General features: G+C 39.3%; 1 protein-coding gene across 2 annotated transcripts in view; it reads left to right on the top strand.

Annotated features, from left to right (window-relative positions):
* SEMA3D (semaphorin 3D) overlaps positions 1–13,194 on the top strand; it is a 141,108-nt gene that overhangs the window by 72,550 nt on the left and 55,364 nt on the right. For both annotated transcript variants that reach the window (XM_065743710.1, XM_065743711.1), the window contains exons 4-7: positions 1,005–1,067; positions 2,725–2,844; positions 6,861–6,954; positions 10,160–10,288. In XM_065743710.1, the coding sequence (XP_065599782.1) occupies positions 1,005–1,067; positions 2,725–2,844; positions 6,861–6,954; positions 10,160–10,288 (406 nt within the window). The remainder of the gene's footprint in view (positions 1–1,004; positions 1,068–2,724; positions 2,845–6,860; positions 6,955–10,159; positions 10,289–13,194) is intronic.

Here is a 13,194-nt window from a genome sequence, read left to right as displayed (position 1 = left end):
GTACTTACTAGTAAGCTGCATTTTGGTTCCTGGAACTTGAAACAATTTCCTAACCAATACTTGATCAAAAAATAGTGTGATTTGTTGTTGTTAATCACAAAAACTGGCTGTAGCTTCCTTTTGTCAAAATAATAAGGGGAAAAGAAAAACAAAAACATCCATGCTCAGCATGATGCTTCTGGAATAATTTATATCTAATTTTTCTTTTGCGTTTAATAGAATCTGAAAAATACTCAATAATAACCAATTTTGACTGCTTAATTGAAATCAGTGAACCAGAACCTGAACAGTTGTTCTTTGACATTTCTCTAATATCGTTGAGGTTACAGTAACTGACAGTGATTTGTCATCTGGCTCCATTTACACTAAAAACTAATTTATAGAATTGTAGAGATGAAAGAAGAAAAAACGTAGTAATGTTTTATGCTGAAAAATATCTTAGATATACGATTCTTTTGTAAGCTTATATGCCATTTTCAAGATATGTATGTTTTACTCAGTAAACTTAGTTGTTGTTGAAGGGTAATATTTTTAAACTGTGTGCTATTAATTTCTGTCCTGCACTTCTTGTTCTGAGTATTTCACTGCAGCTACGTTTAGTTTTTCAAACAAAATTTTTCATTTGGATGCTGGCAGTAACTAAAAAAAATACAGTTCTAAAACTGCTTTGCCATGTTCACTGGACCAAATTCATTACAAAGTAAATTGCCTAGCTCTGCAGTCAGTTCAATTTCTCGATAATTTGGCTCATCTTATCTAAGAGAAAGGCGAGTTATTCATAATACTTACAAGGTGTGTTAACTGGATTGAGTAATTTTAAAAGTAGATATGAACAATGGAGGAAAGAACCTTTGTGCAGGGAATTTCCTTTTAATGCCTTGATACTTGTGATGGAAGCCTTTTTTCAAAGCCACTTTCCTTTCTACTCATATATAAATTCCTTACACGCGCATAAATATGTTGTAATAATCTTATGAATAATCTTTATTTCATCTATCTTTCAGATTTACTGGCCTGCAGCAAAAGAAAAGTTGGAATTGTGCAAACTAGCTGGGAAAGATGCCCATGTAAGTATAGTCTCACTATTTTTGTTGTAGCTGATAATATTGTACGTCTGCATATTTGTTTCTAAATGCCCTAAATAGGTTTTTAATAGGCTGTTCTTACATCTTTATTTTTTTTAATTCATTGAAAACAACAGAAAAAAGGGAGGGGAGTCATTTAAAAATCAATGAATGCTAATGCTTCAAGAAAAATATTCACTATTAAGAACAGCGGAAATCTTTAGCCATCCTTGTACGTAATGAATGCAGTTGAGAAATGAATGAACTTTCTTCTGACATTTACTGTGGGAAATATTTTTCTGAAATCCTTTCTTTCTCATTGAACTGCTCTTTTCTTAGAAATATCTTGAACAAAACTCCTTATAATTCATTAATGAAACAGAGTAGAAACAGTCATTACAAATTAACTTAATTTGTAGACAGCTGAGGTTAAGGTTAAAATAAAATCTCAGATCTAATTGCATTCCTGTGAAACCACAAATCTTAAAGAAATCACTGTGTACATAAGGTACATGCATATATACAATAAAACTTTCCTATCTCTTTTGCATAGCACAGATTACATCGTGTCTAGAGTCCACCATAAATGTAAACATTTCCTGTCTGTATAATAAAATTTCTTCCTTTTCTCTCCACAAATCTTGTGTTTTCTGTCCAGCTGTCTGTTACCAAGGTGGAGTCCAGCTCAAAACACTCTCTCTCCTCTTGTCTGAGGAATTTCAACTTTTTATCCTAACTTATTGCCAGCATTATCTTTACAGCAGACAAGGGCTAAACAACACCTCTGCTGAGCACTGGGAAAGTTCTGATACTGGTCTCTATGGAGGATTTTTGCTGATCTATTTCTGTACCTAAACAAAAGGAAAGAGATCAGAGTAGGGAATATTTAGTTTTTGCATATATCATAACTCTCTCCTTTTTGCTTCCTACACTGCCTCTCACTTAGGTTTAGGATGGTTGCTTGGACCTATGCAAAGCTTGTGTATTTCTTCCTTGTTATATCTGCGTTTATTTCTTTAATTTTGAGGAAGGCTTCAACACGCCTTCATAATCAACGCATGCAACCCATACAGCACATGGCAGCCATCTGGACCACTTACTAGCCATGACCAGCCCAGTTAAGGCCAGGACTGGCCTGATCTTCCCAAAGGACCCAAATAAAAGTGACCAGCAGGATGTGGTTGGTTCAGAGAGAGGTCACTCACAAAAAACATTCCGCTGGAAGTATTCTGAAGCCCTTCAGATTGCCACAGTGCTTTGTATCATGTAATCTTTGGTGTTAAAGCTTGTGCAGAACCCTTAATCAGGAGCAAAGGCAGAAAGATTTGTAGGCAGACAAATCCGGTGGCTATCCGACCTCAGTTGACTTGGGATGTGTCTACAGCATGAGCTGAGCAGTCGTCCTCCAATCTGTACTGTTACCACATAGCTCCTTGTGGCTGTAAGCATTACAAAAGAAGGGTTTGCAAGCCTGATTGATGAGCTGCCTGATACACAGCCACTGCAAAATGTTAACCATCACAACTTTGAACTGTTTAGTAAACAATCACTACTGCAGTAGTTTAAATAAAAGGATCCTATGGCTAAAACCTAGTACAAGAATGTGATAGAGAAAAATAAACATGAAAATTAACATTTCTCTCTTCTCTCTTTGCAACAGACAGAATGTGCCAATTTTATCAGGGTCCTTCAGCCCTACAATCGAACCCATGTTTATGTCTGTGGCACAGGAGCATTTCACCCTCTCTGTGGATACATTGAACTTGGCACTCACAAAGAGGTAATTTAATTTTCTCACTAGTCTGATACATCAGGGGGTAACCTTTGTCTTGTTTAGCATTCATTATAGATTGGAAAATACCATGTGAGTGTAAAAAAATGAACTGACAGCGGCTTGCGTAAATAACAGAGTAAATGGTGGATTCTGCAGGTCAGACAGGAACTCATGTTCTCACATTTGATATGTGCATATCGCTTTTGAACAAAGCACTTTCCTTGGTCAGGCTTAATACACAAAGTTCTTTGGAATGACACTTCCACATGATTAACTAAGTGAGGAGCACATTTAACCCAGATGTCCTTCTTTCTTGTAAGTCATTTCCGCGCACGCTTTCTGCTTACATACACACAAAAGCAGAGTTCAAAATGATGTTCATTGTTCTATCTTCTAAAGTACACATATCTCCTGGTCCTTGGGGGTGGCATCCTATTCCTTACGCGTAAAAGTAATTCAGAGTTTGTAAATGGTCTCTAAGTCTAAGTTGAAGGATGGCATCTCAGGCCTTTGCAGACAGTTTGCAGCTCTGTTCCTAAATTTTGAGTGTCTTCAGTCTCTAGTGGTGAATTTCTGCACTGAGGTTAGCAACTGATCGGTCTCCATTTGCTGGTGACAAAGAAATCTCCATCCTAAGTGGTAAATGTTTGAGACCTATCCCCCACAACAGAAGCATTTTGGTGTTGTGTCAAGCAGCCACTTAGTCCACAAGTCTCTTTTTAACTCCTATACGTATAACACTTCAGTTATATTTATAACACTGGCTCTGCTCTTAGACAGTGTCTGGATGTGACCTGTCTGGTTATTTGCCTGTAGTGCAGGCTTCCTGTGCTGCTGTAGAAATAGCTTTCCCTTTTCCTTCAGTCTAAATGTAATTGTAGATATAAAAAGTGAGTTTTAACGACGTATTATTATATGGAATAGCCTCAAATATGTACGTATTAGGTTAGACCTGATATATGAAATCAAAGGCAAATGCTTTCAGAAAAAAAAAAATAAAAAAGAAGGGGTGGAAAGAGATATTAACTCTTGTCTTATCTGAGATCCATGGAATCTGTGGGTTGGTTGACCAGAAGCTGCTTAACTTACAGAGCTGCCTGAAATCTGCATGATGGTACTCTTTCCCTAATAAGCTATTATTACTTCTGGTACTACTTGAAATAGTAGCTGGGCTTGCAAAGAAACACTTTAGTTTTTTTTGCTTCATTTCTTTGAATATTCTAGTTGAGACAACTGAAGCTTTACATCTCTTGGTATCATGCTGATTCCTTAGCCTGAATGATTAAGTCCACAGCTGAACTGAGTGGAACAACTCTCAGCAAGAGTGTAAGGTTCTGGTTTACTTCTGGGTCATTAGTGAGCTGTTGAATTCACTCTACCATTGTAACTTCATTTGTGAAGGTTGTTTTCATCAGACATAATAAAATTATGGATTTGGCCTGATTGTTCAGTCTGGCGGTCAGTCTAGACAAGGGGATCTGTCTCAATTAGATGTGACCAATTACCTTATGAGAGGAAATGAAAGGAGAAACCCCATATTGTATTTCCTAATCCCCTAACTGTCTTCCAGTTCTGCATGTCCTGCACTCACTGGTTGCTCAGCTGCAGCAACGAGCTGTTCAGTGTTCATCATTACTCACACCTCTTCCGCTGGTGCATCACTTCTGCAGCTTTCCACTGAAACATAACTTTGAATGGCATGAGACATGTTTTCCCTCTCCTCCTGGGATCCCAAACACCATATAGCTACTGCCTTTCCAGATAAATGTGACATAGAAGGAGAGTTCTGGGTCCTCTCTCCTTGAAAACCCATTGACTTGAATTTACAGGTAGCTGGAAAAGTCTCCTGATTGTAGGAACTAAAGCCAGAAGCCCTGTGTAAAAAATCAAAGCTTTCCCATTGCAGATCTGTTCTTTTTGAGTTTTTTTAGTCTCTGATTTATAAGAATGGATAATGGATGTTTGGTAATTAGCAACCTCTCCAGGAAGCTGTGGGATGCTTGGGAGAGCCAGGGCCTTAGATAGTCTCACAGCTCTTTGAAAGCAGGCAGCACCCTGCTGACCTCTAGAAGCTGCTGGGGAATCTGCCCAGTGCTGCTGCCAGTGCTGCAAAAGCAGACAGGAAAGGAGTGTGGATCAGGTGACTCAAAATCACAGCACACACTGCTTTTGAAGCCGTACAAATCCCCTACAGGATCACACAATTAAAGGGGATTAAAGTCCTAGCCTTGCTAGTGCTGAAGTCACTGCCAAAAGTTCTCTTGGCTGGTGAAGAGGAGGCTTGGCCTTCTCAGTGCTCTTAGCCACAGGTCTCCAAGGGATGCTCTTTTCTTTGAAAACTTTGTCCAAAGTGAAAGCAGGAGGTTAACTCTGTGTGAATGCGTGGTTGTGTCCATTAATTTGTCTGGATGAAGTCTGGAGTGTTTGATGGTGATCTATAGAGCCTTCAGTCTCTTGATTATTCCTGGACAGAGGAGCAGCCTCTTGGCATGTGATATACTACAGAGGTTCTCTGAGCAGATCAGGGCTGCATTTCTTTGAAGGAATGAGAATGGGGCAATAACATTCTATTGTCAGCAAAACAAGGCTCAGTTTTTAATTTAGTGTTGTCCTTGCTGAGCCCAACTCAGTAGCCTGAGGATTTGGCTTACCTGATATCTCAAAGGTTTGGGAGGATTACAAGGATTCTTGTCTGACAATTAAATTCTGCTTTATAGCAGCCATAATTGATCCAGGAAATTGAATTTATCTCCACTGATTGGAATTGATCTTTTTACCTCTTAAGCAAGGTTCTTAATTATTCAGTATCTTGGCCTCTTGTCTTCTGAGCCTACATGGTTTAGAAGACATCTCAATGAAATAGCAGTGTTTGGTTATTTGCAGTCTGATGTATACCTAGCATAAATTGAATAAATATGTTGTGAAGTCTAATTCTATGTGACTCTGTTGGGGTATAGTTAGCTATCATTTGCACTCCTCAGTTCTCTTGCAAGGCAAAGTTATAGAAACAACTTAGTCACTTCACCCTCTTTTACGTAATGTTTTAAATCATAGTTGTTTCTTTTTAACTAATGTCAAAAACTGTGCCTGTGCAATAAATACTAAACCCATAATGATTTGATTCCTGAACACTAGTGGGGTTCTGAATGTCACTTTGCATGGGAGAGTACATTAACAACACCTCTGCAGGCAATCTCCCTTCTCTAATAGCAACATTCTTACAGTAACTCTCTGTACCTGCTTAGACTTCACTCATCCTAATAACCAGTTTACCTTCAGGATATGCTATGGGTTTCAGTTGCATGTGCTTTTAGAAAACTAATGAAAGGAATATGTGAAAATGTCCACTTGGGCTGTTCAGAACTAATAAACCTTCTAAGTAATGCTTACAAAAATTAAATCAAAAATGCAAAATTGCCCACTGAAATCATAATACTTTATTTCCTTTATCTCCCTCTATGCCTTTGTTCTGTGACCCAAACACTGATCACTGTATTTGGGAGCTACAAGGAGGGATTTATTCTAATATCTCTTGTATCATTAGCCTTGTTAAAAATAACCAGAGAGAGCATATGCTGCTTCTATTTAGAGTGGCTGAACTGTGTCTGCCATGAACATTATTCAGCAGTCCCTGGAGAAATTCAGGAGTCAGCTAGAATCCCTTCTGGGTCTCCTGTTGCACCACAGTCTATCAGCACTTTCCCAAATAGACACCAGTGCCTTTTAAGTACAATCCAGCCTTTACTTTGAATAGAAATGAACAATGCATCTTTTTTTTTTCCTGAAAATCACTGTATTTTTTCAAGATTTTTTTTTCACTATAGAGTGAGCAAGATACATTAAAATGATGAATGAGAAAAATCCAGATGTAAAACAGGAGCATGGACTGTAAACATCAATTGCAAGATGACAACTATGTGATCTAACACACACCTTCGCTTCATCTGTTAGCAAAGCAGTTTGTCTGAGTGAGATTTTTCTCTGCAGCCACACCGGGATAACGAATATGTATTTATTCACAGGAAACCGTATTCAAGCTGGATACTCAGAACTTGGAGTCAGGCAGGTTGAAATGCCCTTTCGATCCTCAGCAGCCGTTTGCATCAGTGATGGCAGGTAAGAAACCATCAGAGCATTCACTGAGGTCAGAGGCTCAGCAGATGTCACCACCAGAGCAGCTCTGGCATTGCTTATGCTTCTAATGCTGGTTTGTGCTCTGGGACCTAGGGGAACCCTCCAGTATGCTGACACCAAAAGCTGGAAATGCATCAACACAAGCAGAGAAACCTGAGTGGCTGTGAAGTCTCTGCCAGCTGAGCAGGGTTTCATTCTCACCCAGTCATTTCTCCTTTAGCAATACAAAACAAAAAAAGAGACAAACCAACACACGGACAGACAAAGTTTCAAGCGTTTCCAGGACTCTTTCTGCAATTATCAATATGTTCTGCCCTTTGAAGTCTGCTGACATCTGCTATTTCCATAAATACATTTTTGAGGCTTCTATTTACTCGAGTAGCCACTTCTGAAGCTGGAAGCCTAGGAGCAAGATAGCGCAATCTGCCTGCTGCGTGCATCGCAGTGCTGTGTGGTCTGACATTTGGTGGTGAGGAATGTCAGCTTGACCTCCGGATTTCAAACCACTATAAGAGCCACTTTTGTCATGGTTTGGTTCATAGCTTTGGACAATTTTCATTTAACTTGTCCATCAAGCCTATGAATACAAGATAAGAGTGAAGCACCATGACGTTTTCATTTACAGCCAAAGACCAGTGGTGACAGTGCTTTGAAGTATCGGTCACTGTGTTATAAAAAGAATATGACTAATGTTCAGTCTTTCTTCTCCGATAATAAGATAGATGATTTGTGATTCTGACCCAGTAGATGGGGCAGGACTTCCTTTATTAAAAACAATAGATTAAAGCCAATGCTTATTCTTTTCAGGGACCCCTAGTACTATTTAATGACTGTGAAGTCTATTTTTAAATGGTATTCTAGAAACTTTAACTATTCTTTTTTGTCTTAATGTGATATAGCTATGTGATTTATTATAGTGTTGGCTAATTCCAGTAGCACACTAGTACATTGACTTCTCTATTACATCTTGTGAAATGAAGAAGCTGCTGTGCTTTGCTAACTAGAACATAATCTTCAGTACGTCTGAATTTTCAGGCTAGATAAAATTGGTGATCAGGTTGTTACAGCATCCCTTCCCACACTATGCCTGGTGTCAACTGCTTCACTATAAGGTACAAGGAGTATTGTAAAGAGTTACCAGATAATGTGTTCTTGACCTATCTTTGGATGATAGTTTTATTTCCTAAAGTGCTAGGAGAGCAGAGTAACTCATGGATAAGATACTGCGCTGGGACTCAGCGGAGCTCTGTTCGCATCTCTGCTACTGGCAAGAGGAATAGCCTTAATCGTGTTTTATTTATCTGCAAAATAGCAATAAAGATTAATTGCATCCTTCAGAAAGCATTTGTAATCAGGTATAAATATGAGCTTAATATTGCCCTATATTTCCATTCCTTTATGTAGGTTAATGCAAATGAGTAATTTTAATTCTTCGTACAAATACTTAATCTGTCTTTGAATACTACAAAGTGTTTTACCCCAAGTAATACCCACAGTGAAATTATATGCTATTGAAATTCAGGCTTTCCAATTTAAAAATCACCTGCTTGTCATCCATCTTCTGTTACAAATTACCGCTCACCAAAACCATTCTGGAAATAACTGGAACTAGGACTGAGAGATGCCAAAAGCCATGAGAAGTGCTGAAAGCGCCTTGTCAGCAGAGCCTGGGCAAGGATGAGCATTTTCTGTTAGTCCTTCAGATTTATCGATCACTGAGTGCCTGTCAGTTAGCAAACACCAATTACTCTGCCCATTCTTCATTATGACAAATATTGTTCTGAACGCACTATTGTTCCTCTACAAAGGCGACATGCTGTCTGAAAGATGTGCTTTCCAGTACTGCCATGGAAATAATACATAAGTAACAGTAATAATGAAGCAAAAAGAAAGCTGACGGATCTTCTTTTGTGGGTCAGTGGTTGTGGTTTTTTGCTTAGTTTTGGTGTTGGGTTTTTTTTGTCTTATTTTTTAAAGTGTGTTTACATCTTTTGCAAATGAAACCACACAATATTTATGATTTAAATTGAATGGTATTTATTTGGAGTTCACTCTCAACAAAGGACTTCTCACTAAAATATATTGTGAAATGTTTCCACTCAGAACATCAGAAAACCTGGAAAAGTATTTTTATGTATCATGCAGCATTTTATATGAATATTATTTATGAATATGAAACTTTTTATTTTTTCAGACTTCAGAAATTTATTGTTGCAAGCCACTAAACCAGACCTCCCCCACCCAAGCTATCTTGTTATTATTACAGAAAAAGATAAGAATTGTTGTAAAATTCATAATACAATTAAAAATTTCACTGCACTACCATTTCTTTGCTTCTTTTTGAAAAATGCTGAAGGAAAACAGAAAATACTGTGCAATTCTAATATTTATGGAGTTCTACAGTTCCAAAAAAGCTGTCAGAAAAAAAAATAGTAACTGCAGTTTTAGCAAATACACTGCATAGTATTATAAATGCAATTAATTTGTGAGACAATTTCTGGCTGCCTTATTCAAGCAAGATGTCTCACTTATTTTAGTGGAACAAGTCACTGTGTTAAAATGATCACAATTTGGGTCTATAGCCATATTCCTACCATTAACATGCTACATAGTTGAGAAGAATTCCCCTACTGCCTAAATTCCTCTTTGTGAATGAAGTGTTGGGCAGAGATCCCTGCTCCAGGAAAGAGCCAAGACATGAAGTTCCTGTAGTGGAGCATCCATCACATTCCCAGCTCAAGTGTAGGAGCAGAAAGCAGTGTATGGTGGGACAAGACTGGGACAAAAGCTAGCTTGAATCAGTGGGCGGTTGTGTCTGCATTACAACCCATGGGCTCATGGTCAGTGCCAATGAGGCAGAATGCTCAGTTTGGGTTCGCCTTCATGCCCTTAGCCCTATCCTCAATAAGGCCTGGAGGGATTTACTTTTTTGGTTGCCTAAAAGATCTGAAAATCAGACGTGGACTCCATCATTTCTCAGGAATACAATTACAAATACTATGTCCATTCAAATGTAAGTAATTTCATAAAACTGCAAATCCCAATGAAATATAAGACAAAAAACACTTTAAAGAACTAAATCAGTTCACAAGCAAATTAGACACAGGTGTTGTTCACCCAACAAAAGACGAAGTTTTAATTTGTTTACTTCATGTTTATGGAAACCTCGTTGCTTTTTCATTCGCAGATGAGTATCTTTATGCTGGAACAGCTTCTGATTTCCTTGGCAAAGACACTGCTCTAACACGTTCCCTGGGCCCTTCTCACGACCACCATTACATCAGAACTGACATTTCTGAACATTACTGGCTTACTGGTAAGATCCCAAACATATGCTGTTGTCATTTGCATTGTCCCTGCCTCTCTGAAGTTAATAGCCCCTTTCTTAAATAAATATATGTCCAGTAAGTATAAATATAGATATTGTATCATGGTATCTTTGGATTATGTAGGCTCTTTTGGAAAAAGCTCAGTGGTGGAACAAAAATGCACTTGAGAAAAGTCAGAGGTGAAAATGCTAATTAAGAGAAGAGGAGGGAAGTAGGACCTAATAGTTATTTCTGTCTTTGATATATACATCCATATATAGTCCTATAATTGGAAGACGATCATGACTAAAATGCTTCTGTTTCCAGTCTTGTTGGAATAATTTTTAAAACTTTTTTTCCGATCACTTGTTCAAGATCATTCCCTACAGCATGTTGAAATGACAGGCTAAAAGTTCCATGTTCTTAGGTAGGAGGTCTTTTTTTTGTTGTTGTTTTTTCCTTTATAGAAGGAGAAAAATACCCTTTGTTGCTGTGAGGATCATTTTAAAACCACTACGGGCACCCTAAAATAGCTTCCCAAGCAAAACACTGCTTTTCCTTACCCGTTAAAAACGTTCTGAGCTAGTAAACCTTCTAAAAAACTGGCCGCATATGCACCCAGTCAGTCTCAAACCACACACAGAGTAACACGGAAAACTTCACTCACAGGCTAACCCGGCTCAATTAAAGCATCCCCCTTTTAGCTGTCAACTGTCTTTAAAGATGTGGCAACACTGGCCCCGATTCAGTCTGCCTGTGTAACTATGGATGTATTGTAAATCGAGGCCTGTTGACCACAGGGTTAAGTTGGCTTCCCAGCAGACATTTTCTGAACAGCATAATTTTGCCTCTTAACTCTTTGAGACCTCAACTCCTTCTCTACTTCTCTTCCTTCACCTAAATTCTTGCCCTGTATTTCTGTCTAGATGTGGCTCTATAACCACAGGATTTCTCCTGGTGGATGGGGAGTAAGGCAAAAGCTGCTTCCAGTTATTTTACCTGTCCTGTGGATTGATAAAAGATCTCACACTTGACTCTGCTAACTTTACCTACTTAAATTTCCTGTGCTCTTCAAGTGTATGGATCAACTCCTCTCTCATCCCACCTCTTTTTCCTTCTTCCTCTCATTACTATGTGTTCCATAGACCAGAACTGATGTGTGTGCAGTATGGGCCAGCATGTGTCCATCCAAGAGGCAGTTTTCTCTAACAATGATCTCTAACATCTGATTTTATCACTGGCTGCTTACTGGTGCTTAGTATGAAAAGACAGTTGGAGTAGCTGCTTTCCTAAGGGATGTTATGATATCCCAGAAAGAAAGATTTATTGAGAAGTGCTCATAAGGAGCATCTGGTGTTATCATTAGTACAGATCCACCTCAATGAGCATTACAGCCGAATGAAGGAGGGCTCAGTTCCCAGTCCAAAAGAACTTGTAGTTTAAATATCCATTTCCATGCATTTATTCACGGCATGAATCTTTCTTCACGAGCAGTTTGAGAACAGCTCAACACCAGGGAACAGTACAAGAACATGGGATAAATGAAAGGACTGAGAACTGATCGTGTTTTAATTTGGAAGCTGAGGTAAAGGTATGCCTTCCTGATTGACTGGTTTTTCATTTTACATCAACTAGAAGAGAAAAATCCAAAAGAGCATACCTTGCTAGTGAACCGTCAAGGCAGGCCAGTAGGAAGAGTCAAGAAGGCTGGGGTATTCAACAACTTGTTTGCCTCAGTCTTCATTAATGACTGCTATACATACAGCCCTTGAGTGAATAGTTCAGAAAGCAGGATCTGGGAGAGAGATGCCTCTCCCACTGTAAGTGAAGATCAGGTTCATGAACCTCCTGAGAAACCTGAACATCCCTAAATCTATGGGTCATGATGAGATGCATCTCAAGAGTACTAATGGAATTGGCTGATGTAGTCACCAAGCCACTCTTGATAATATCTGAGAAGTTATGGTGGTCTGGTGAGGCCCCTGGTGACTGGAAAGAAGGCAGTATAGAACCCATTTTTGAGATTGGTAGAAAGGATGACGGAAGGAACTACTGACCTGTCAGCCTCACCTCTGTGTTAGGGAAGATCATGGAGCAGATCATCCTGGAATCTATTCTAAGACACATGGAAGAGAGTGGTAATGTGGGATAATCACTGTGGCTTCACCAACAGAAAGTCCTGCCTGACCAATTCTGTTGCTTTTTATGATAGAAAGCATAGTGGAAAAGGTAGGAGCCACTGATATAATCCATCTGGACTTCAGTAAAGCCGTTTACATGGTCTCTTATAACAACATTCTCTCCAAATTGGAAAGATGTGAATCTGATGGGTGGACTGTTTGATGGAAGAGGTATTGGTTGCAAGATCATAGTCAGAGAGTGATGGCTGATGGCTCAATGTCCAGATGGAGATCTATGACAGATGGTGTCCGTCAGGGGTCAGTACTGAGACCAGTGCTCTTTAGCATCTTAACCAATGACGTTGACAGTAGAATTGAGTGTGCCCTCAGCAAGTTTGCAGATGGCATCAAGCTGTGGGGTGTAGTCAACACACCCAAGGGACAAGATGCCATTTGGGGAGACCTAGACAGGCTTGAGCAGTGCCCCTAGGTGACCTCATGTGGTTCAATAAATCCAAGTTCAAGGTCTTATGCGTGAGTCATGGCAATCCCCACTATATGTACAAGCTGGGGGATGTAAGGGTGGAGCACAGTCCTGTTGAAAAGGGTTTGGAGGATGGAGAGCTGGACATGAGCCAGCAATGTTCCCTCACAGCCCAGAAAGCCATCTGTATCCTGGGCTGCATCAAAAGAAGTGTGGTGAGTAGGTTGAGGGAGGTGAGACCTCACCTGGAGTACTGCATTCAGATGTGGAGTCCTCAGTACAGGAGAGGTGTGGACCTATTGGAGTTCAT

The sequence above is a fragment of the Cyrtonyx montezumae genome, unplaced genomic scaffold (assembly GCF_038088225.1).
Source record: "Cyrtonyx montezumae isolate F1298 unplaced genomic scaffold, pur_monq_1.0 scaffold_3, whole genome shotgun sequence".
In the NCBI taxonomy this organism is placed as follows: Eukaryota; Metazoa; Chordata; class Aves; order Galliformes; family Odontophoridae; genus Cyrtonyx; species Cyrtonyx montezumae.
This window is presented reverse-complemented; position numbering and strand designations above follow the sequence as displayed.